Here is a 23,767-nt window from a genome sequence, read left to right as displayed (position 1 = left end):
TACAATTTTACTGGTGCTATACATAATGAAAATGTTCCATAAAAAGGAATGACTCATGACAGATTCAGGTTCCTTCATATTCATCAGTAAGTAGTGCTGGATAAGCTTTCAAAAGCCTTTATTCAAATGTATTACAATGAATAGTTAGTTTACAAATGTATTATTTCAAATGTACATTATTACATTGTATGACAATGTAACAAAACCAAGACTTAAAAAGTTCCCATATGTTTTTCACAACACCTCCCCCCCAAAAAGGGAAAAGACAACAGCAATAGCCTAACAAAATGTATACATTTTTGAATTCCCACAGGGTACATTTTGGGCTGATCATTTCATCTCTTACTGCTAGAGATCCATCCTATATGTACCAGGTATCCAGTGACAAGAGGTACATGCAAACAAAGGTTAACCTCCAGTGTCTCCCATCTTTATGTTGATTGTTGCACGGTTCTGGGAAACAGTTCATGTCTAAGCTGTGGGAGAGGGGCTGAGGCTCAGCCTTCTTATAGGGGGACGTAAGTGGGCTACGGGTCGATCTGGGACCTTATATGGTGGCGAAGAGGGTGGAAGTGGGACGCAGGTTAGAAGTAACTCTGAAGAGGCTCTCCCAAGATGGTCTCCATCTCGTGGATCACCTTCTGTACTTGATGCTCCACCTCCTCGCATTCGTCTGTAACGGACACACGCGCACACACACGTAAGCAGGGAAGTCGCAAAATGGTGGCCATCAACCAAGTTTGCCAACTACCCTAAACACGTTGATATTTACAGTGCCTTCAGCAAGGATTCATACCCCTTAATTTATTCCACATTTTTGTTGTGTTACAGCCTGAATAAAAAATGGTTTAATTGTTTCTCATCCATCTACACACAATACTCCCATCTCAAGGTGATGTTTGCAGATTAATTGAATATTAAATACAGAAATCTCATTTACATAAGTTAGGGAAAGGGGATACACCTAGTCAGTTGCACAACTGAAAGCATTCAACAAAATGTGTGTTCCGCATTTAACCCAACCACTCAAGAGAAATGCCTTAATCGACGCCCACATCATCGGCACCCAGAAAGCAGTTGTTGTTGGGAGTTAACTGCTGTGCTCAACGGCAGAACAACAGATTTTCACCTTGTCCGCTCGGGGATTCAAACCAGCGGCTTGTCGGTTACTGGCCCAACACTCTTAACCGCTAGGCTACCTGCCGCCCAAGTATTCACACACCCGATACCTTTGGTCTCGATTACAGCTTTGAGTCATCTTGGCTATGTCTGTATCAGCTTTGCACATCTGGATTTGGGGACTTTCTCCCTTGCACATTTTCAAAGGTTCTGTTAAATTAGATGAAGATTGCTGTTCACCGCCACTCCAAGTCTTTCCACTGATTTTCTGGGCTTTGGCTAGACCACAAGTAGTTTCACATTGTTATTCTGAAGCCATTCCAACATGGCTTTGCCTGTATGCTTGGGGTCATTGTCCTGTCGGAACATAAATCTATGTCACCCCAGTCTATGGTTGTTTGCACGCTGAAGCAGGTTCTCAAAGATTTGCCTGTATTTGGCTCCATTCATTGTTCCCCTCCATCCTTACCAGTCTCCCAGTCCATGCTGATGAAAAGCATCCCCATAGCATGATGCTGTCACCACCATGCTTCACGGTGGGGATGGTGTTAGACGGGTGATCAGCTGTGCCTGGTTTTCTCCAAACATAGCGCTTTGCATTCAGGCCAAAGAGCAACATTTTTGTCTCATCAGACCACAGAATCTTCTGCCTTATGCTCAGTCTTTCATGTACCGTTTTGCAAACTGGAGGGGTACAGTCATGTGCCTTTATCTTAAGAGTGGCTTCAGTCTGGCCACTCTCCCACAAAGCCCAGATTGGTGAAGTGCTGTAAGACCGTTGTCCTTCTGGCAAGTTCTTATCTCAGCCAAGGAACTCTGTAGTTCTGTCAGAATAATCATTGGGTTCTTGGTCATCTCCCTGACCAAGGTCCTTCTTGCCCGGTTGCTCAGTTTGATCAGACGGCCAGCTCTACGCAGAGTCTGGGTAGTTCCACATTTTTTTCAATTTCCCAATAATGGAAACCATTGTGCTCTTGGAAACTTTCAACACTTTATAAATTGTTTTATACCCTTCCCCAGATAGAATCTCTCAGAGATCTACAGACAGCTCCTTTGACTTCATTACATAGTTTCTGCTCTGACATGCACTGTCAACTGTGGGACCTTACATTGACAAGTGTGTGTGTTTCTTCCCATTTGATTTATATTTTTTATCCCCAATTTTGTGGTATCCAATTGGTAGTTACAGTCTTGTCCCATCGCTGCAACTCCCGTACCGACTAGGCAGAGGCTGAGAGCAGTGCGTCCTCTGAAACACAACCCAGCCAAGCCACACTACTTCTTGACACAATGCTCGCATAACCCGGAAGCCAGCCGCACCAATGTGCTGGAGGAAATGCCGTACATGGTGACCGTGTCAGAGTGCATGCGCCCGGCCCACCACAGGAGTCGCTAGAGCGCGATGGGACAAGGACATCCTGGCCGGCCAAACCATCCCCTAACCCGGGCCGATTGAATCAATTTTGAATACAGGCTCAAACAACAAAATGTGGATTAAGGGGCATACATACTTTCTGAAGGCACTGTAGCTACCATTACACCACCCTGCTATTTTCCTACTTTCTTCAACTACCCTAGGCACAGGGTTGAGGGATGTCTGCATACTGCCAAACCATTTATTTATAAGCATCGCTTTATTTATAAGCATCGCAGAAAATAATATGCCAAGGAACAGTTCGCTTTCAAAATGACAGAATATAATAAATTATGCTTATTCGAAGAGGTTTCCAGATATGCTTAAATGGAATGTACTCTGCTACACAGAGGGGAGGGGGGGGGGGGGGCAGACATGTATGAAATATGCTAACATTACAGAAACATTATAGCTGCAGAAAGAGAAAAGTGTGGAGAAAAAAAAGTAAAAGTGATGAGACAGTGAACCTACCCTCCATGAGTTCAGCCAGGAAGGGAATGGTCTCTGGTAGCAGGACCATGTAGTTCTCCCTCAGCTTAGAAGCCAGTTCCAGCAGCATCAGCAGGGCAGAGAAACGCACCTGATGGGGGGGGGGGGAAGAACGACAGGCCTTTATTTAAGTCACTGGATGATCACTCGTGGTCCTGGAGAGCTGCAGTTGGGCAGGGTTTTTGTGCTGACCCAGCACTAACACACCAGCTAACTTTGGTCTTAATGATGACTTGAATCACATGTCTGTTGGTACTAGGTTGGGAATCCAATCCAACTTCTTCGCACTTCTCAGACGTCTCACCTTGGAAGAGCTGTGTCGCGTCTTCAGCAGGATCTGGTAGTTGAGGGTCTTCCACAGAGTGTCGTCACCCACGGCAACGCAGAACTGGCCCACGCACGGCACCAGGTGCTTGGTGACTCTGGTCTGGTAAACCTCCTCTCCACCCAGGGTGTTCTCCAACTACACAGACAGGTAGATATTTATACACCACTGCTATAGGGGACCACAAGAATAGAATAGGGTATAAGGAAGAGGCGTACGGCATCCATATGAGGAAGTCCCTCAGTTGTAAAGCTTACTATTTTTGTGGATGAATCCTTTGTTATAGTGATGTGAGAGAGGGGTGAGGCTGACCTGATCGACCAGAGGGGTCATGAGGGAGTCGGCTCTCTCCTTGCTGACGAAGCGCTGCGTGTCGTACAGGCAGATCTTATGGAGGCAGTCCAGTATGTACTCCAGCAGCAGACAACGCTTCTCAATGTTGTCCTCTGTGTCAAAGAATGCGTCATCTGAATGAGGAATGGATTAAAAGAGGAAAAATAAGCAAAAGACTTTTAAAAATTTCCCGGAGTGCCTTGCGTTAATCAGTCACGTGACTCAAAACCAACAGTGAACCAGAAATGGGCAGTGAACCAGAAATCCCCATCAAATACGAACTTTGTTGTCCAGCAAAGACAAACTAATCCAGACCCTTCATCTTAGATTCATAAACAGTATGACATATACAGTGGGGCAAAAAGGTATTTAGTCAGCCACCAATTGCGCAAGTTCTCCCACTTAAAAAGATGAGAGGCCTCTAATTGTCATCCTAGGTACACTTCAACTATGACAGACGAAATGAGGGAAAAAAAATCCAGAAGATCACATTGTAGGATTTTTAATGAATTTATTTGCAAATTATGGTGGATAATAAGTATTTGGTCACCTACAAACAAGCAAGATTTCTGGCTCGCACAGACCTGTAACCTCTTCTTTAAGAGGCTCCTCTGTCCTCCACTCGTTACCTATATTAATGGCACCTGTTTGAACTTGTTATCAGTATAAAAGACACCTGTCCACAACCTCAAACAGTCACACTCCAAACTCCACTATGGCCAAGACCAAAGAGCTGTCAAAGGACACCAGAAACAAAATTGTAGACCTGCACCAGGCTGGGAAGACTGAATCTGCAATAGGTAAGTAGCTTGGTTTGAAGAAATCAACTGTGGGAGCAATTATTAGGATATGGAAGACATAAGACCACACCAGACATGAAAAGGCATGAGCAGATAATCATCCCACATGACATCCCACCTATTCAACCACCAGAATTCAATCTGGACATTGACCCTCCAAAATGGAGGGAAGTAGAGAACGTTGTCCGAAGAGCAAGAGCGGCCTCTGCTCCTGGGCCTAATGGAGTACCATACAAGCTCTACAAGAACGCCCCGGATGTTCTACGCTTTCTTTGGAGGCTCATGAGGATAGTGTGGCAGAAGGAAATTATACCAAAGGCATGGCGAAGGGCTGGTGGTGTGCTAATCCCGAAAGAGAAGGATGCGACAGACATCAGTCAATTCCGACCAATCTCCCTTCTCAACGTTGAAGGGAAGATCTTTTTCAGTATAATAGCACAGAGGCTGTCCACTTATCTGGAAAGGAACAAGTACATTGATACATCTGTACAGAAAGCAGGCATTCCTGGTTTCTCTGGTTGCCTGGAACATACTAGTATGATTTGGCACCAGATCCAAACAGCTAAGAAGGACAAGAGAGACCTCTATGTCATCTTCCTCGACCTGGCCAATGCCTTTGGCTCAGTTCCCCATGAACTCCTCTGGGAATCCTTCAACATTTCCCACGTACCAGAACCCATCACTACACTGGTAAAGGCCTATTTGGAAGTAGGCATAATGGCAGGCTGTACAATTTCACCTCTGGCCTTCACTATGGCCATGGAAGTCATCATCAGGGCATCGAGATGGGTGGTTGGCAGTGAGAGAACTAAGGAAGGGCTCCGTCTCCCACCTATCCGAGCATACATGGATGACATGACTATACTGACCACCCCTGCAGCATGCACCAGGCGGCTACTTGCAAAACTGCAGATAACGTCAAGTGGGCTCTGCATTGGAGATGACCCGATACCAATGGTGTCTGAGCAACCCGTCAAGAGCCTGGGTAGATGGTACAACGAAAGCCTCCGGGATAAAGATCAAGTGCAGCAAGTAAGGCAGGACATCGCCGACGGTCTTGAGAACATCAACAAGACACTACTGCCTGGGAAGCTCAAGCTTTGGTGCCTACAGTTTGAACTTCTCCCCCGGGTAATGTGGCCACTCACCGTCTATGAGGTCCCAATAACAACAGTGGAGAAGATGGAGCGAACCATTACCTCATACGTGAAGAAATGGCTGGGTGTCCCACGATGCCGGAGTAACATCGGCCTCTATGGCAAAGGGGTCATTTAACTACCTCTTACAAGTCCAACGGAGGAGTACAAGTGCTCTAAAGTAAGACTTCAGATGACATTGAAGGGGACTCCAAAGACCAGACCATTAGCAAGGCTGCACCTCCCCTACAAACTGGATGGAAATGGACATCATCCAAGGCTGTGCAGCAAGCAACATCAGCCCTGAGACACCAAGACATTGTGGGGAATATCCAGCATGGATGAGGAGGCTTTGGCCTGGTAGCAAGCAAACCAACGTTCCATAAGGCAACAACATCTGAACGCAGGAAGCTGGTGGTCGAGGAGGTGCGCAGACAGGAAGAGACTGCAAGAAGTGCAAAGGCTGTCTCTCTTGCTAAACAAGGGCAATGGACACGGTGGGAAGACCTGGAGAGGAGAAAGATCAACTGGAGTGAGCTTTGGCAAATGGAGGTAAGCAACATCAGCTTCATCATAAGAGCTGTTTATGATGTGCTTCCATCACCAAAAAACCTACATCAATGGTATGGCGAGGACTCGACCTGCCCCCTCTGCCCAGCTCCAGCGACTCTCAGGCATATAATGACAGGTTGCAAGACCAGCCTCTCACAAGGCCGCTACACCTGGAGGCACAATCAGGTCCTCAAGAGCCTGGCTGCAGCACTTGAGACCAAGAGGAGGAGTGCAACCAATTCATTACCTCCAAAAACAAGCAATCCCGTCAAAACAACAACATTCATCCGGGTGGGACAGAAAAGGTCCAAGCATCCTCCTACGAAGCCAGAAACTGGACACCTAGCCATGGCCCGGGGACTGGAAGATGCTTGTTGATATTGGCCAGCAACTAATTTTTCCACCTGAGATTGCTTCTACCAACCTTAGGCCAGACATGGTACTCTGGTCCCCTTCACGAAAGGCTGTGTACATCATAGAGCTCAAGGTCCCGTGGGAAAACTCTGTTGAAGAGGCCTACGAGTGTAAGAAACTGCGTTACACAGAGTTGGCAGCAGACGCAACTCAGCGTGGCTGGAATGCAAAAGTCTGGCCAGTTGAAGTGAGATGCAGAGGATTCGTGGCTTCTTCATTCATCAGGTTGCTGAAAGAACTTGGAATCCATGGACAGGCACTGCGGCAGACCGTCAGAGCAGTTTCTCAAGCAGCTGAAAGAGGCAGCCAGTGGATCTGGATCAAACGGAAGGACCCTTGCTGGGCTATAACTTCATGACCCCCACCCCCACCCGAGAACCCAATTCAGATCAGGGAAGAGGACGCCCCTGCCTTGCATAGTCCCGTGGGACATCTTAATTGGGCATGGGACACAAGCTACGGCTTGATCACCCTTTAGCTGGCCACCTTTGATGAGGGTGTTTAGTGATTAAAGGCCGAAACACCCACTGATTCGAAGGCACACTACTGAGGATGTGTCCCAAAATTGACATCTTAACCCAGTCTAAGAAATAAACCTCCCATGCCACTCTGTCAACATCACGGCAAATCTCATGTGAGTGCATTCCATCTATTGGCACAATGGACAGTTTTTAACATCTTGTCCCGTGTTTTATGATTCTATACATATATATATACACATACATACACACACACACACACACGTACGTATATATATTACACATACACACCCACATGTATATATGTATGTGTGTATAAATATATATACACACACACACACACGTGTATGTATATACACGCATATATACACACACAGTGTATATATATGTACACACACGTACATATATTACACATACACATGTATACATGTGTGTGTATATATGCGTGTATAAATATATATACATATATACACACACACACACACGTATATACATATATACACACACGTGTATGTATATACACACATATATATACACACACACACACACATATATTTACATATTTACACACACACACATATATTTACATATTTACATATATATACACATACACACATATACACATATATTACACATACATACAAATAAATAAGAGAGAGAGAGCGAGCGAGCGGACCCACCTGTCTTTGTGACGTTGGTCTGACGGAGCAGGTCAGAAAAGGGCTTGACCAGGTGACCGGCAAACAGGACAAAGAGCCCCTTGAGCCTGTCTGCGATGCTGTCCGATAGGCGGTAGAAGGTCAGCAGGCGGTCCTTGGCTACGCTCTCAGTCTTGCACCAATCAAAGAGCTGCATGGGCATAAACACAGTTAAGCACCATGACTCTTCAAGTGATTACAATTGGACTAATACTGGGAGATAAGTGTGCTTTGGGAATTAGGGTACCATCTAATAAAAAAATAAAAAAATCAAGGAAAACACAAAACATCTGAAGTAGGACATCGTAGATTCTCAAGTAATGATGCTTACTTTGAAGAACAGGGGCCTGAAGGAGACTTCAGATAGCTTCATAACCATGGCGAGGAGACAGTCGATCACATAGCCCTCAATCTCCTTGGTCTTCTCCAGATCACCCTGTAAAACAAACACGACAGCCTTAACTATGGCAGACAAAAACAAAGAATTTAGCGAGTGTCATTCAAACCTTTATGAGTTCAACAGAGACAGAGAGACAGACGTACTTGGCAGTGTTGGGCCCGGAAGTCCAGCGCAATTAGGAAGAAGTACGTAAGCTCTGATTGGTGGGAGGTCAGCTGATCCTTCTCCATGTGACCAATGTGCTCCTTCAAGATGCTCATCAGGGGACCCAGCTGGCTCTGTGAAAATGAAAGGAGAAACACTCAATACATGACCACACAATGTGAACATGATTAATTTCCTCCATCCTTACATATCACAGGGCATTCTAGGTAATTCACCACCTACCTGTTTGGAGTTCACCATCTTGCTGTAGCACTTGGTGAGGGTGGGCAGCAGGACCCTGGGGGGAACCTTGGTGGCCACAGTGGTCCTGAGGGAGGCCAGTCGCACGGCCAGCTGTGGGGCGGCGGTGGCCTTCTCTGCCACCCGCGTCAGTCGAGCCACCTGGGGGACACATTACATTGTTACATCATTTCAGTATGACAGGTCCCATTCGATGTATATGTTTACTACACGTTTATTATGATAGAAACCAGATGGACGTTTGTGTATGGAATAGTAGACGTTACCTGAAGCAGTGTGTCCTGCAGGTAGGGACTGATGAAGTGAGGCAGGGTCTCAGTGACGCGTTGCAGGGCTGTGACGGCACTCAACATGTAGATCTCATTAGACATCACCTCTTTTCTCTCGGTTAGAGACTGCAGCACCGCCGGCATCAGCCTGACAACATGAGGGGACTTGAGTCAAACTTCTGACACCACATTAGTGACAGTTTACCTAGGGTATATTATTTGTAAATATTTGTGTACTATAAAAGTGTTTATAAGAAAATATAAAAATATGAGTAATTGATTTAACAAATGCACTGGTCTGTGAACTACACTGCCTGTATCTACTGTGAACACAGAAGCGTAGACTGTCTACCTGGGCAGCTGTGGGATGGCGAGGGCCTTCAGAGTGCTGGCCACCTCGGCGATACACAGTAGGGCACTGCCCATCACGTTCTTCTCCTCCTCCGGTGACACCACGATCTCCACGGCCTGGTTCAGCACCGGTACAAACGCCTCCTTATGATCCGAGCCAAAACTGCGGCACAGCAGCTTGAGGCTGTAGAGGGCTGTCTGCCTGTTGATGGCCTGCTCCTCCTCCATGACTTTGCCATGACCACGTCCCACAATGGCCAGCAGGTCGCCTTTCAGGTCCAGAAGCACTGTCACCTGGGGTGAGAGGTCAAAGGTCAGGACTACCCCCAACTACTCAAAACATACACACACAGATTATCCCCAGTCTGTGTACTAACCTGCTCCTCCTGCCACTGGGTTTTCTGCTGCAGCTTGTTGTTGAGCAGCTCCATAGCCTTCCGCCTCACAGACGGCAGTTGGTTACCCATTAGGCCTCGCATCACCGTGATGAATGTATCCGTGGGCAACAGGGCGTTCACCTGGCAATCAAAACACAGAAAAAATAAACATAGGATCTCACAATGCAAACCTGGCTGTTTCTTTTCTAAATATTGTAACAACCTTGGTTTGCCTTTATTTTCTATGATTGAGAAGAGCACACGTCTTTCCGTCTCTGTGGCAGACTTACTTTGTCCAGGACATCGTAGGCCTTGTTGAGCAGAGCTCTCCAGAACTTGCCAGTTGGTTTGTCAGTGTTCTCCTCCACACAGCGAGCCACAGTGTGGATGTAGCAAAGGATCTCCTCCAGAAGACTTAACAGGACATCAGAACAACATTGTGATACAGGGATAATTTATAACATTCTAAGATCTGCTTTTTATCTTACAGTCAGACAAATTGAAATCACCATTGAATTGTTTTTTACATTTTTGAATCACCAATTCCTTGCTCCACATGTTTGGTTAGTCTAAGTAAGCCTCACCTTTGCTGTAGCTTCTGCAGAGAATCCTCCACGATGTCACCGCACGCCGCAATCTGGAAGAGACACACACACACACACATTTAACAAAATACACTGATACATGACAGACGTTAAAACTTGAGTTTCATAGCATTTTCCCAGATCTGGTTTTGCTGTCTTGCCAATGGTGTCAACTGTCTTGCTAATAGTATTGGCAAGACAGCACAAACAGATCTGGGAACCAGGCTACAGTTGTATTACCATTCCCACAAAGCTGCCGGCGGCCAAGAGTTGGGCCATGAAGGAGACCGAGAGGAACTTGAAGTGGCGCAGCTCTTTGCTGCTGTGGGCCTCCATGTTGAAGATCAGCTCCTCTGCCTTCTCCTTCTCGGCTCCCTTGCCACGTGTTGGCCTCTTCACAGGTCCTGCACAAAACAAAAATGGAGTACGGTGTAAAAAAAAAAAAAAACGGGTCCCTAAAGAGTATCTGTCTTGATGTTAGCTTTGTTATATAAACCCACACAGGACTCCCAGCCTTCACAACAGACCAAATGCATTGCAGGTTTGTTAAGTTTCTCACCGTCCTCTTTGTCCTGCGGCAGAGCCATGAGATACTTCAGGATTTTTATGAGAGAGACGAGCTGTTCCTCCACCTCAAACTCACAGCACACTGAGATCCAGAACTCCACATCACTCTCCAACGCAGCATCCTGAGAAGAGACGGACAAACATGGCGGCTTAAAGCATTTCCTGAAGATTTTGCGCATAAAACCTAGAGCAAATTCCAAAGACACTTGTCAGAGGCCATAGACACACCTTCTACAAACACACGCGCACACCTTATTAAGTAGGATATTCCATTGTGTTGATATTTCAGTCAAGCTTTTTTGCACGGCCTACCTTATCTGTGGCGTTGGTCTGGGTAGCGTGCTGCTTGAACATGAGCAGCAGTAGGACCCAGAGGAAGCGGGCGGGCCCCAGGGTGGTCATCAGCTGGGACAGGATGGGCAGACGGCGGTGTTCAGGCACGTGGGGCAGTGCATCGGCGAACACGTGCACGATGCGTGTCACCACCGCCTCCATGTGAGCGGTTGACTCGCCGTCGCCACTCTCATTGGCCTAGAAACAAGCAAAACAGACATGTGTTTTTCTGAAAAGTGGGAAGTAGAGAGAAACTCTGCAACCATGCCAAACCAGTGTGCAGGTTGCTCACACAATGCTTAAACATCCTTTAAAAAGAGACAACCAACAACAATTGACGTCATAGCCCTTGTGATGAATGTCCTAGAGCTGAAATAACCGAGAGCCACTGACACGCGGCCCTCAGCTTTGGATCTCTAGTTTGATCTAGCATCCTTCCTTGTCCCAGAAGCTAACATTAGCAACTAGGGGGTTTACGAGAATGCACAAGACATTTGTTTTTGATGAACATTTGTTTTTGATTGGCATTTTACCACCCACATCTCCAGTGTTCATGTAATGCCAACCGAAACAACACATGATGAATTATTCACATTCGTAGCATATTAGATGAGTGGAAGTGAGACAATGGCCAGGCCAAAGCTGTCCTACATCACTGACTGCTTGTTGGTTGACTCACCTTGATGAGGGCAGGGATGACCGTCCGGACGGTCTTGTTGATGACCTGAAAGCTGTAGGTGTCATCCAGACGCATGATGTTGGCGCCCATGAAGGTGAAGATGGGCATGATGTTGTGCAGGACTTTTTCCTGGGAATGAATAGAAAGGGGGGGGGTCAAAGGTAATTGGAAACACACTTTAGATTGGAAACGGTTTCTGATGGTTTACAGATGGCTCTGTGATGGTTGCGAGAGGTTAATTCCGTGACGGCTGAGAAATGGTTGTGTGACGGATGCGATATGGTTGTGTGACGAACGAGAGACTGCTTTTGAGATGGCTGAGAGATGACTGTGTACAGCACTCACAGGGAAGATACCAGCCACGCTTCCCAGAAGGAGTAGTGCATGATGGTGGGTCTGGGGCATGTCGGACATCCTCACACACTGCACCACAACCTCCACGTTGAACTTGTCCTCATCCAGCACATCTGAGCGTGGAGGACAAACAGTCAGTCACACACACATTTTAGAAAAGCAACAAAAAAAAAATTATAATATATACATACACACAGTGGGGGGAAAAAGTATTTAGTCATCCACCAATTGCGCAAGTTCACCCACTTAAAAAGATGAGAGGCCTGTCATTTTCATAGGTACACTTCAACTGTGACAGACAAAATGAGAACCCCCCCCCCAGAAAATCACATTGTAGGATTTTTAATTAATTAATTTGCAAATTATGGTGTAAAATAAGTATTTGGTCAATAACAAAAGTTTCTCAATACTTTGTTATATGCCCCTTTGTTGGCAATGACAAGAGGTCAAACTTTTTCTGTAAGTCTTCACGAGATTTTCACACACTGTTGCTGGTATTTTGGCCCATTCCTCCATGCAGATCTCCTCTAGAGCAGTGATGTTTTGGGGCTGTTGCTGGGGAACACAGACTTTCAACTCCCTCCAAAGATTTTCTATGGGGTTGAGATCTGGAGACTAGCTTGGCCACTCCAGGACCTTGAAATGCTTCTTACGAAGCCACTCCTTCGTTGCCCGGGCTGTGTGTTTGGGATCATTGTCATGCTGAAAGACCCAGCCACGTTTCATCTTCAATGCCCTTGCTGATGGAAGGAGGTTTTCACTCAAAAATCTCACGATACATGGCCCCATTCATTCTTTGCTTTACACGGATCAGTCGTCCTGGTCCCTTTGCAGAAAAACAGCCCCAAAGCATGATGTTTCCACCCCCATGCTTCACAGTAGGTATGGTGTTCTTTGGATGCAACTCAGCATTCTTTGTCCTCCAAACACAACGAGTTGAGTTTTTACCAAAAAGCTCTATTTTGGTCTCATCTGAGACCATATGAAATTCTCCCAATCTTCTTCTGGATCATCCAAATGCTCTCTAGCAAACTTCAGACGGGCCTGGACATGAACTGGCTTAAGCAGGGGGACACGTCTGGCACTGCAGGATTTGAGGTTTTGCAGGTCTACAACTTTGTTTCTGGTGTCCTTTGACAGCTCTTTGGTCTTGACCAGTGGAGTTTGGAGTGTGACTGTTTGAGGTTGTGGACAGGTGTCTTTTATACTGATAACAAGTTCAAACAGGTGCCATTAATACAGGTAACGAGTGTAGGACAGAGGAGCCTTTTAAAGAAGAAGTTACAGGTCTGTGAGAGCCAGAAATCTTGCTTGTTTGTAGGTGACCAAATACTTAATTTTCCACCATAATTTGCAAATAAACTCATTAAAAATCCTACAATGTGATTTTCTGGATTTTTCCCCCTCATTTCAATCTGTCATAGTTGAAGTGTACCTATGATGAAAATGACAGGCTCTCATCTTTTTAAGTGGGAGAACTTGCACAATTGGTGGCTGACTAAATACTTTTTTGCCCCACTGTATATATATATATATATATATATATATATAAAAAAAAGGTTTTAGTCTTCTCACCTTTGCTGACGGGTCCCCCGTCAGGGGAGAGCTTCTGGCAGACGTTGAGCAGGCAGCCGAGGATAAGCTGCTTGGTGTACTCTAGGTTGCCTCGCTCCACGGTGGACGTCTCCAAACACCTGAGTGGCCAGAGAGGAACAACGTGTTTTTGCGGCGCATACTAAATAGTGCGCTGGTGTAGATAAGCGGGAACATGGTTGGCCTTGGTCAGGCTGAGGCTCAGAGAGTGTGCAGCTGGTTGTACCTGGAGAGCAGGCTGAAGAGAGCGGGCACCAGCGTCTGAGGCCTCTTCAGCTTCTTCTTGTGCTGCAGCAGCTCCAGGATGAGAGTCACCCTCTGCCAGGACACAGCGCCCTCTTTCGGTACTGCCTGAGGAGTGTCCTGGGCCTTCCTATATAAAGCACAGAAACACAGTGGCTCAAGTCAAGTCCATCATAGTGGCTCCAAGTCAAATTGCATTTTAACCAATGAGGTGATGGAATCTAGTCTACAGCTTATTGTAATCAAATGTAGGCCAGTTAGAGTAGATGTTCCTCACCTCTGCAGCATCTTGCTCCTGCGGGTCTGCTGTACTGACACGGTGACTTTGGGCTTCTCTGCTGGGGCTAGCTCGTTAGCTACCAGCTCGCCGTCCACAGCAATCTAGTGAGAGGATAGCATTAGCATCTTGTGTGGTGGTAGTGAATGATGGCTTCCCTGTAGATACAGTATGCAGAGGTTCCTCCTCACCCCTTTGAAGACACTGCTGATGGTCTGGGCACAGACAGGACTCCTGCTCTCCACCAGCAAGTCAAACATCACCCCCAGGAGCCTCTGCTGGACCTTCTCATCTCCGAGGGCTGAGTAGAACGCCTTGGTGATCTGAGAATGAACAACAGGGTCATGTTCAGTAGGAGCAAACGGGAGAAAACATTTTGAAAAGGTAGATGGAAAATGAGGGTCGTCATTGTAGACGTTTCAAAACGTTTTTTTTTGTGCCCACTGAACATGACCCAGGTAATAGGCGGGTATTTTGACGGCACAGAAATGAGTAGCATACAGCCGTGGCATCATCCCAGAGTATGATCGTATGGATCTCAGTCAGGGAGAGCCGTGCTGCTACAGTAGCGTACCTGTTCCAGGGCGATGATCTGAAAGCAGGGGATATCAGGGTAGGGTTTAGACACCGTGCCTAGGGCCTTGATGAAGAGCTCCAGGCAGTCCTGGTCCTTCACCATGAGGGGGGCTGCCTGCTCGTTGTACTTCCCCAGGACCAGCTGCATGAGCAGGGCCTCGTCCTTTAGGACAGTGGGGTTCTCTGGCCCGCTCTGCTCCAGCAGGCGCTCCAGGACAGGCATTAGCACAGACAACACAGACTAAGAGGAGAAAAATAAAAAGACAGGGATATAAAACATGGCTTTACAAAAAAATCTAATGCCCAGATAAGAGGTTTCACATTCCATCAAGGCCTTCTTATATTTCTGTTGTCATTCCCTGTCCACTCACCTCTCCATTGACCTCTCCCAGAGCCCTCAGTATGGTCTTGGCAGTGTAGGCAGGGCAGTTGGCCACCTGGACACCCAGCAGCAGCTCCTCCAACCCCACCAGCAGCTTCTTGTCCCGGGCCTTGCCTTTCCCTGTCCCTGTTACAGCCTCATCATAGAGCTTCCCCAGGGCCTAGAGAAAAATACATTTGGATAGTGTGTGTAGAATAACTTTCACTGTGAATTTAACATGAAATAAATGTGCGCAAGTGTGTTTTATTTATATTTGATACGCAACGTTTCATTGAGGATACAAATGAGGTACGTGTGTGCGCGCCTCTCACCTGGCTGAGGTGAGTTGGGCCAGTGGTGAGCTCCTCGGTGGTCTTCAGCAGCCTGTCTATGATGGGGTGGAAGGGAGAGCTATCCACCTGGGCTAGTGTCTGAAGGGTGGCTGTGGCTGCCCTCCTCACCTCCCGGACAGGGGAGCTCAGACAGGCCAGCAGGGACAGCACAACTATAGAGGGAAAACCATATTTAGAACTTTGTTACACCATCACTACTCAATCCATTTGCTTGTAACTCCACTAATACCATCTCCATTGTCCTACCAGGGCGTGATTGTTGAGACGTGGGTTTTTATTACATGGTCATATAAAGAGCAGGCAATAAGCTTTAATACACCACCATACAGTAGGAACAGTTCTCGTCCCATACAACTGATGGTAATTTTCAGACTACGCCAAACTCTATACATCAAATACAATTCTCCAGGCTACCTGGTGATGAGCCTGATGCCAGCAGTGTGAGGGTCTTCCCTGGCTGGGCGCTGAGGATGGCCCTGCCCACATAGAGGGCCTGGGTTTGCAAAATGGCATTGACCTTACAGTCCAGCTGGTCTCCTAGGTTACTGCCGTAACCCCACACCAGACTCAGGAACTTGAAGAGCTCCAGGGGATCACTCAGGTGGACCTGGGACAAATGGAGGGGGTTGAGGAATAGAATAATGTGGACAGATTGAGGCAGTTGACAGTAAAACAGGATATTTCTTTCTCTTACCTACTTTCACAAAAACATTACCTTACATTTTAATGATTAAATAAGGGTGTTACGTTCCCCAGTTTATGTGTTGTAGTTTGTGTTTGTGCATGTGTTTATTTCAGGAAATGGCTTCCGGAAATCCTTCAAACAGCTGATTGGTCGACTCCAGGGCTAATTGGAGAGCTGACCCCGCCCCCTCGTCAAGACACAGCTGTCTCCAATTACACATTCCTTCAGAAGCTATAGAAAAAGCCAGTGTTCTGTTCAGGAGGGAGAGCTTTTTGTAGAGAGATTTTGCTAGAGGTTGATTTTGCTGAGAGTTGGTATATTTTGTGAGTTTGTTGCTCAGATAGAGCTTATTTGATGTCGTTTGTTAGTTTGTTTAATATTCTGTTTCATTTGTTCCAAGGGGGAGAAGGGGAAGGCACCTAGGGAGTGCTTAGGCAAGAGGCCCGCGGGCATACATATACCCGCAGCATATTCGCTGTCTAGGCACACTAGGTAAGACCTGGGCGGACCACCCCCTGTATTTTGGTTAGGGCACCAGGTGGTGCTAAATTAGGTAAGTAGTGGGTAGGCAGGTAAGATAGGAGGGGACTTTGAGATTTACTTTCTTTGCTTTGGTTCCGTCCAGCCCCTTTTCCCCATATTACCGTGTAAAGGAATAAAGTCCTTGTAAACGGTACCACATTCTGCTTGTTGTCATTTTTACTCGCACCTACAGTCCATACCTTTTTCGCTTCACAGAGACTTTAGTTGTAGCAGGGTGTTGCGTTCCCTCTTTATAGAGGCGTGCGTAACAAAGGGTTCAATTGTAGCCTCCTTAGAGGAATGCTGGACTTTCCCTCTATTGAAGCTATGCTCCAACGAGTGGAGTTGAAGCGTCGGTCTGTGCACTGAAATCCATTGTGAAACATATCAAGATTCAGTACCTGAAAGAGCAGCTTCATCAGGGCCTTGAAGCTGGCTGCCATGTGCCCCTGGCCTGCCCCTGTGATGAGGACGTCAAACAGGCGACACAGCAACCGGAGGTAGCAGCAAGTGTTGGTGTCCAGCTTCTCTGGGTTCCACCATGTCTCACCTGACAGGCAACACAGACAGGAAGCAAGCAGTCCGTCAGCCTCTTTCCTTTTAACTCAGTGTGTGACAAAGTGACTAAAATAATTGGTGATAGCAGAGTCATAAACACAATGAAAAACAATATGTAGCCAATTGCTTTAAAATATATATATTTTTTTCTCACACTGCTGCTACTCGCTGTTTATTATCTATGCATCGTCACTTTACACCTACCTACATGTACATATTACCTCAACTAACCTGTATCCCCGCACATTGACAGTACCGGGACCCCTTGTATTTAGCCTCGTTATTGTTATTTTATTGTGCTACTTTTTTTTATTTGATTTACTTTTGTTTATTTAGTAAATATCTTCTTAACTACATTGTTGGTTAAGGGCTTGTAAGTAAGAATTTCACGGTAAGGTCTAAACCTGTTGTATTCGGCGCATGTGACAAATAAAAATCGGATTTGATCGACTTACCTTTGAAGGAAGTGTCATGGCACTTCAGGTTGGATATGAGCCCCCTGAGCAGTGACACCAGCAGCACTGCATACTCTGTATCCATGCTCTGCCCTGCCTTGAGCCTCTGCAGGTACTCTCCCAGCCCCACAGAGGAGGAGAGAGACACACCCTCCTGCTGCTGGCAACACAACAGAAGAAAATAAGGTAAACCATTTCATACGGACTTCACCGGTCCAGAAAAGCATAGAGCGGGATAAGGAATCGCAGGATAAAAATAATAATAAATACAAAGAGGGAAAGTGAATATCACAAGAGACATCTGTCATTTATGTAGTTGTACAAACTGCCACTCCCTCTCACCGTAGGCATATCTTTCTGGGCGAGTTCCAGTATTGCAGGCTCCAGCAGGGAGTAGACACTCTGGGCTGTGTGGAGGTGCTGGGTCTCACTCATGTCCCCCAGGCCTTGCAGTAAGGTCTGGCTCAGCACCAAGAACGCTGCCCTCTCCCTCAGGCTGCCCCGCTGGACTGCTACCAGCCCAGCCAGCTTCTCCAGCTAGCAGACATGCAAATTAGGTGAAGGGTGAGTTGTTTTACTCGGGACCCTTTCAAATTGAACCCAACATGTTCATCTAAATTCCTGGTGCCTAACCTATTTAGCAAAGAGCTCTAAAAATCACTAGATCAGTGTAAGGAAAGGAACACCGTTTTGTTTTCATTGCACTTGGAATTCAATTGAACTTGACTTAGAAAGGCCACCAAATGTTCACTAATCCACTCACAGCATTGCGTTTGGAGAAGGGGTCCATGTTAGACAGGTTCTTGGTCAGTGTTGAGATGAGATGCTGGTTGGCCAACCCAATGAAGTCCGGCTGAGAACACCTCTCCAACACGGCCTTGAGCGCTGTAGAGCAGACGGGAGAGATAGGAAGTAGTTACAGTGCCGGCCCAATATATTGGCACCCTCCCACTTTTCTTAAATAATTTATTCTAAAATAAGTTTTTAGCTCTCGCCATAGGTTTTTTGATGCGATTCAGATCTGGACTCTTTGCTGGCCACTCCAGCAGTTCTTCTTGAAACATTCCTGAGTACTGGTTGATGCGCGTTTGAGGTTTCCGCCAGGACTTAAGCTTGTTATGTGTTAAAAAAAAAGAAGAAGTTCAATAAGGCTTCCTCGTGTCTCCTTCAGCAGTGGGTTCTTCCTTTGTTTACCGGCAACCAAAATAAGCATTCAAACACCCTTCCTACACTCAAACATACGGAAGATTCAAAAATTCTGCAGGGCTGCCTCTGGTACTGGGGGCCTCAAATGTGTGCAAGACATCATGAAATCAAAAGATTAATAAGGTGTTTTGTATTGAAATGTTGAACATAATGTTCAAAAACTGTGTATCTGTTGGAAGGCTATGGATCTTCCAGCAGAACAACCCTAAACACACATCAAAAGAACCTTGGAATGGTTCAAGAAGAAACTCTGGGGTGTTCTGGAATGGCCAACAAAGAGTCCAGCTCTGAATCACATCCATACCCTGTGGCAAGTGCTGAAAACAGCAGTTGGTGGAGGGAAACCCTCAAACATTGAACAATAAGGGCAGTTTGCTGCTGTAGAGTGGGCCAAATTGTCCAGTAGAAAAGTGCAGCAAACTCAATTGATGACTTCAAGAAGCATTTGTTAGCAGTTATCTTGGTCAATGGCTGTGCAACAAAGTACTAGCTCAGGGATGCCAATAATTTTGACCATGCATCTTTATTTTCTAAATAAAAATTGATAACTTAAGTTCCTTATTTAAGGAGAAATAGGGAATTAATTTAAGAAAAATGTGCAAGGGCGCCAATATATTTGGCCGGCACTGCATAGTACACATACCTTCTTATTCTCTGGAAGTAGACAATCCTAACAATCTGAATTTTGATTTAGATTAGTGGCGTCAAGCTAGAGTATAGGGGTATATATGATCTCTCGATTTACCAAAGTACCCTCCATAGCATTCTCTGTAAAGCGTTTGCAAGTGTTCTCAAAGACAAAAAAAAAGAAGACATTTTTGTGAAACCATTTTCTAATGCATTTACCATGGGCCCAGCCCTGAGTGAGGTTGTGCTGGGATATGATGGTGGACTGGGCCACACAGGTGGCCAGCTGAAGGTCTGGGGAGTCGGGCAGGGCCGAGGTGACCACAAGAAAGGGCAAAAGACCCCAGACGACACAAGTCTTAAGGTCAGAGTTCCCTTCAAGCAGTCTGGGTTCATCCAGAACCCTCACTGCCTCCTTCAACACTGGACACCTATGAGGAAGCACAAGCCATTTAATATCACACTACGGATTTGGAGTTATTTGGAGAATTTAAAGTGCATTTCAAAGAACTGAAAACAGCATTAACCAGTTTCCAGCATTTGAGAGGTCGACACGTTGTAGCAGTGAGAGGAGACATGACACAGTGTCCTCTGGATCCAGGCGATCAACGTAGAGCTGTGGAAGGAAATATGATAAGTTAGGTTCAATCACTAGTAGATTCCAATATAAATGTGCTTGAAAGTCTCATGTTCCAGCCAGTTACCTCCAGGGCCTTCAAGGTTGCAGCCACCACCTCTGGGACGTCATCCTTCATACGCTCCAGCAGAGCCTCCTTCAGGAAGGCCTGGTCAAAACCCCCCTGTCCTGAGGTGACAATGCCCATCAGGTGTTCCACAGCCATGTGCCTCACAGAGGGGAGCGGGTGCTTTAGGCTCAACACGAGGGAGGTGTCAGAGTCCCCGAGGATCTGTAGCGCAAAAGAAAAGACAGCGGAGAGTAAGAAAACAAAAGGACACAGAATGTCTTTGAGGAGGTCGAGCTGATCTCCTTAGATCTCGGCCTAAGTGCAGCCTTCACCCGGAACCTTCTCAGCCAGGGCGCTGCTGCCTACCTGGTACTTGCCGCTGCTCATGGACAGGGAGATGAATTGGTGGAAGAGGTTCTTGTCCTCTGCGCTAGAGAGGTCACCCACATGGCCCTCCAGGACCATGTACAGAGCACCTGGGTACCTGCAACAACAGACATGTCAGTGTAATGAATATACACACAAGGGAGTGGGAAGGAACGAGGACACAAGTGTGGGTACTGTGGTTCAGCAGCTGACAGAATAACTTCAGTTTGGCTACTACCAATTGAAAGGGAAGCAATTGCAACAGTGATGTAAGTAGCACCCAATGAATGCCAAAAGGCCCAACTTACTTTGACTCAAACAGTCGGACTAATGGCAGCAAGCGCTGGTTGAGGGAAGTGACACCCTCAGCAGAGAGCAGACTCTGGGAGAGGTATTCCTCAAGTAGCATCTTTGCTACTGTGTTATCAAGACCACCCGACAGTGGAAGGCCTTGAAGGACAGACTCAAACAGGTTTTCATGGCGGGTGCTCTCCGAGGGCTCCTCAGTCTCCATCTCATCTATCAAACAAAAGACAACACTTTTATCTTTCATATTAAAGGGATTCAATGGCAATATACATATGCATCCAGGTTAAAAAGCAAAGAGTCGGGTGCAGGTATACACTGCTACTCACCAGTGCCGGTGGTGACAATTGCATGAACCAGGTGAGGCAGCAGGTAGCGTAATAAGGGACTGATGTCATGAACTGCAGCCATTGCCTGGAGGGAGGGGACCAAGGAAGTCACAGCACACAGCTGGCCAAAGGATCTAAAGGACAATTTTTAAATAAAACACAGAGAATGCCAATTAAGAAACACCAAACAATCCTAAGATGCTCTAAAATGACACACACTCAAAGTGATGAAATAGTTTCAAAAAGTAAAATTCTTCCTATTCCACTTCTTCACTCACTTTGGGCCGACAGTGCCCTCCTTCTGGTTCTGCAGGAGGACGATGAGGCAGCCCAGGCCCTCTTTGGGCAGCACAGGCTCCTTGCACAGTGACTTGCTGATCTGCAGGGCCAGGATGTCCACCAGCTGGGCCTCCATCACCACTTTCACAGCCAGCTGGCACACTATCATGTAGGTGGCAGCCTTGTAGTCTGTCAAAGAGGACTTCAAACCCTGGAGACACAAAGGAAATGGTCAGCATGAGCTGAACAGTGTCCTCATGGTTTATTCCTCAACTTCAATAAAATAAAATAAAGTTTCTGTATCGGTGTCAACGCCTCAAAATAGAATGGTTTCTTATGAAGCTTAAATGCAGTATCTAACCTTCTGAACATAAGGCAGCAGCTTGGATATGATTGTGTCAGACACTTTCTCCACAGCATCCAAAGCCGGTACAATAGTGGAGGCATAAAAAGAGAAAATCACTCGAAGCTGGGCACAGTTGCCAGAATGTCCTGAATATCCCTGCAAAGAAAGAAGTCCAACAAAAACAGGTCAAGATGAGGCACTGTGCTTGATACCTGAGCATACATATAAGCTATATTGAGGTATAAGGCAGTGTATTGGGTTTACCTTGATTGACTTTGTGACCAGGGTGCAGATGAAATCCATGAAGCCCAAGTCCTTGTAACAGTGAGTGATTAGGGTTCCTCTGGCCAAAGGAACTCCTGGTTTCTGTGAGGAAATCAACACATTGATGACATGCTGATTATAATGAAGTAACAACAAAATCTATCAACTTCCAATAGTTGTTATGCTCATAAATCATAGCTAGCTTCTATAGCAATTACCTGTAGCCCCTCAAGCCAATTCCATCGGTTAGTGGGGTCCTGTAACTTAAAGAGCTGAATGACTCTGACAAACACGTTAGTCTCATGATAGGGCAAGGCACAGGCAAGCAGTGTGTCCACATTATACAGGTGGATGTGGAACCTGCAGGGATGAAAGAGAATAACAACCAATATTAACACAATGTCAATAAAACAAATTCAATATGAATAGGCTACATACAGTGAGGCAATGAAAACAGCAGCTTAGACACATTTTCCTGCAAATGTAAACATAACACTTGATTGAAAGGATATCCTGTAGATAGAAAAATGGGGGGAGGGGGGGCACCTGTGTACAAGCCACTCAATGCACTTCTGGGCAGGCTTGAGTAGAAAGTATGGGGACAGGCGTGTAAGAAACAGGGAGATGCCTGCGTCCAGTTTCTTGTTGACCTCCTTGGACTGGACACTGCGCTCCATGCCCACTGAGGCTTGGCTGAAGAGTGTCTCCTGGAACTCACTGAATGCAGGCTCGATGCCAATGAGTTCCTCGAGCCCTGTGCATCCTAAAATGCAAAAGAAAAGAGATGGTCAGGAAGAGCAGCTGAGAAGTTTAAACAGTAGTCATTTAGAAGACAACAAGCTGCAACAGTGAAGTCAAGACTGTCACCAGGAAGACCCATGTCAAACGTACCAAGTGCAAAGAAGGTGCTTCTATCCATTCTGGAGGCATCTTTAGGGTCAAACAGTAGGGATACAACCTCCCGACGAGTGAGCAGATTGGGGTCATTTTGTGGCAAGGCCAGGCGTTTCAACTGGTGGGCTAAAGATGTCATTGTGTCAGGTTCTCAAGATCTGTTGGGAGAGGCAATCATTATAACGTTACCTTTGACATTGTACTAAATATTTATAGTACTAGTTAGCGAACGTTGGCTAGCTGTTAGCTAGCAATTTTTTGCCGGCTGCTAGCCCATAGTTCATAAACGTCCAGCTTTAACACCCGAAGCTATGCGCTACTACATTACTAGGGTCATTCTTCTGTAGATTTAAAAACACAACATAAGATAGATATAAAACATTATTATTGTAGAGTTAGTTATTACTGTACCTCGGGTCCACACTTCTACTTTCCCACACGTGCGTTTTCTCTGACCTCTCTGATGGTATTCAAATCCGGTTCACCACATGTACTTCAAAATTAAAGGGGCCAAACCACAGCCCTTTTCTATTTTTTTCAGTAAAAAAATTATATGCTGTTTTCAATGCAGTGAAATTACACAGCAGTCATTTAGAGAGTTGAAATAACATAAAAAGCCTTTGTCATTGATAAGAAAGCGAAAGTCCTCCAGCCCCCTCTGTTCAACTCCAGTCCACAGGGTGCCGGTAAAGCACCAGTGAAGTGTGTTTACCGCAGGCATAAAACAGAAGAAGATATACGTTCACGTCACCGTTGACCGCGA

At 46.2% G+C, this 23,767-nt stretch overlaps 1 protein-coding gene and 1 non-coding gene across 3 annotated transcripts; both read right to left on the bottom strand.

Annotated features, from left to right (window-relative positions):
* Nucleotides 1–101: 101 nt before the first annotated feature.
* On the bottom strand, nucleotides 102–23,677 carry heatr1 (HEAT repeat containing 1). Of its 2 annotated transcripts, none has more exons than XM_029684582.2 (43): nucleotides 23,416–23,677; nucleotides 23,002–23,162; nucleotides 22,657–22,873; nucleotides 22,329–22,470; nucleotides 22,111–22,212; nucleotides 21,862–22,002; nucleotides 21,500–21,711; nucleotides 21,222–21,355; nucleotides 20,895–21,105; nucleotides 20,587–20,704; nucleotides 20,239–20,442; nucleotides 20,062–20,150; nucleotides 19,754–19,965; nucleotides 18,465–18,586; nucleotides 18,044–18,238; nucleotides 17,702–17,861; nucleotides 17,090–17,238; nucleotides 15,896–16,088; nucleotides 15,461–15,633; nucleotides 15,139–15,309; nucleotides 14,766–15,008; nucleotides 14,383–14,514; nucleotides 14,192–14,295; nucleotides 13,898–14,044; nucleotides 13,654–13,772; nucleotides 12,070–12,191; nucleotides 11,725–11,853; nucleotides 11,025–11,243; nucleotides 10,705–10,834; nucleotides 10,386–10,549; nucleotides 10,146–10,198; nucleotides 9,852–9,975; nucleotides 9,562–9,702; nucleotides 9,186–9,478; nucleotides 8,831–8,981; nucleotides 8,547–8,705; nucleotides 8,303–8,437; nucleotides 8,091–8,195; nucleotides 7,742–7,910; nucleotides 3,660–3,814; nucleotides 3,327–3,485; nucleotides 3,005–3,113; nucleotides 102–673 (listed from the first exon to the last, which is right to left on the bottom strand). In XM_029684582.2, exons 2-43 carry the CDS (start codon nucleotides 23,141–23,143, stop codon nucleotides 585–587), a joined length of 6,438 nt encoding a protein of 2,145 aa, XP_029540442.2. In that variant the 5' UTR covers nucleotides 23,144–23,162; nucleotides 23,416–23,677; the 3' UTR covers nucleotides 102–584. The 2 variants fall into 2 exon arrangements, with proteins under 2 accessions (XP_029540442.2, XP_064858492.1); XM_065002420.1 differs by having other exon boundaries at nucleotides 17,702–17,858.
* LOC115144630 (small nucleolar RNA SNORA14) lies at nucleotides 11,402–11,532 on the bottom strand. The gene has a single exon (XR_003865850.1). It is a non-coding gene; the product is annotated as a small nucleolar RNA SNORA14 (small nucleolar RNA).
* Nucleotides 23,678–23,767: the final 90 nt, after the last annotated feature.

This window comes from Oncorhynchus nerka, linkage group LG16, assembly GCF_034236695.1.
Source record: "Oncorhynchus nerka isolate Pitt River linkage group LG16, Oner_Uvic_2.0, whole genome shotgun sequence".
In the NCBI taxonomy this organism is placed as follows: Eukaryota; Metazoa; Chordata; class Actinopteri; order Salmoniformes; family Salmonidae; genus Oncorhynchus; species Oncorhynchus nerka.
The sequence above is the reverse complement of the archived record's forward strand: the minus strand, read 5'-3'. Positions and strand labels throughout refer to the sequence as shown.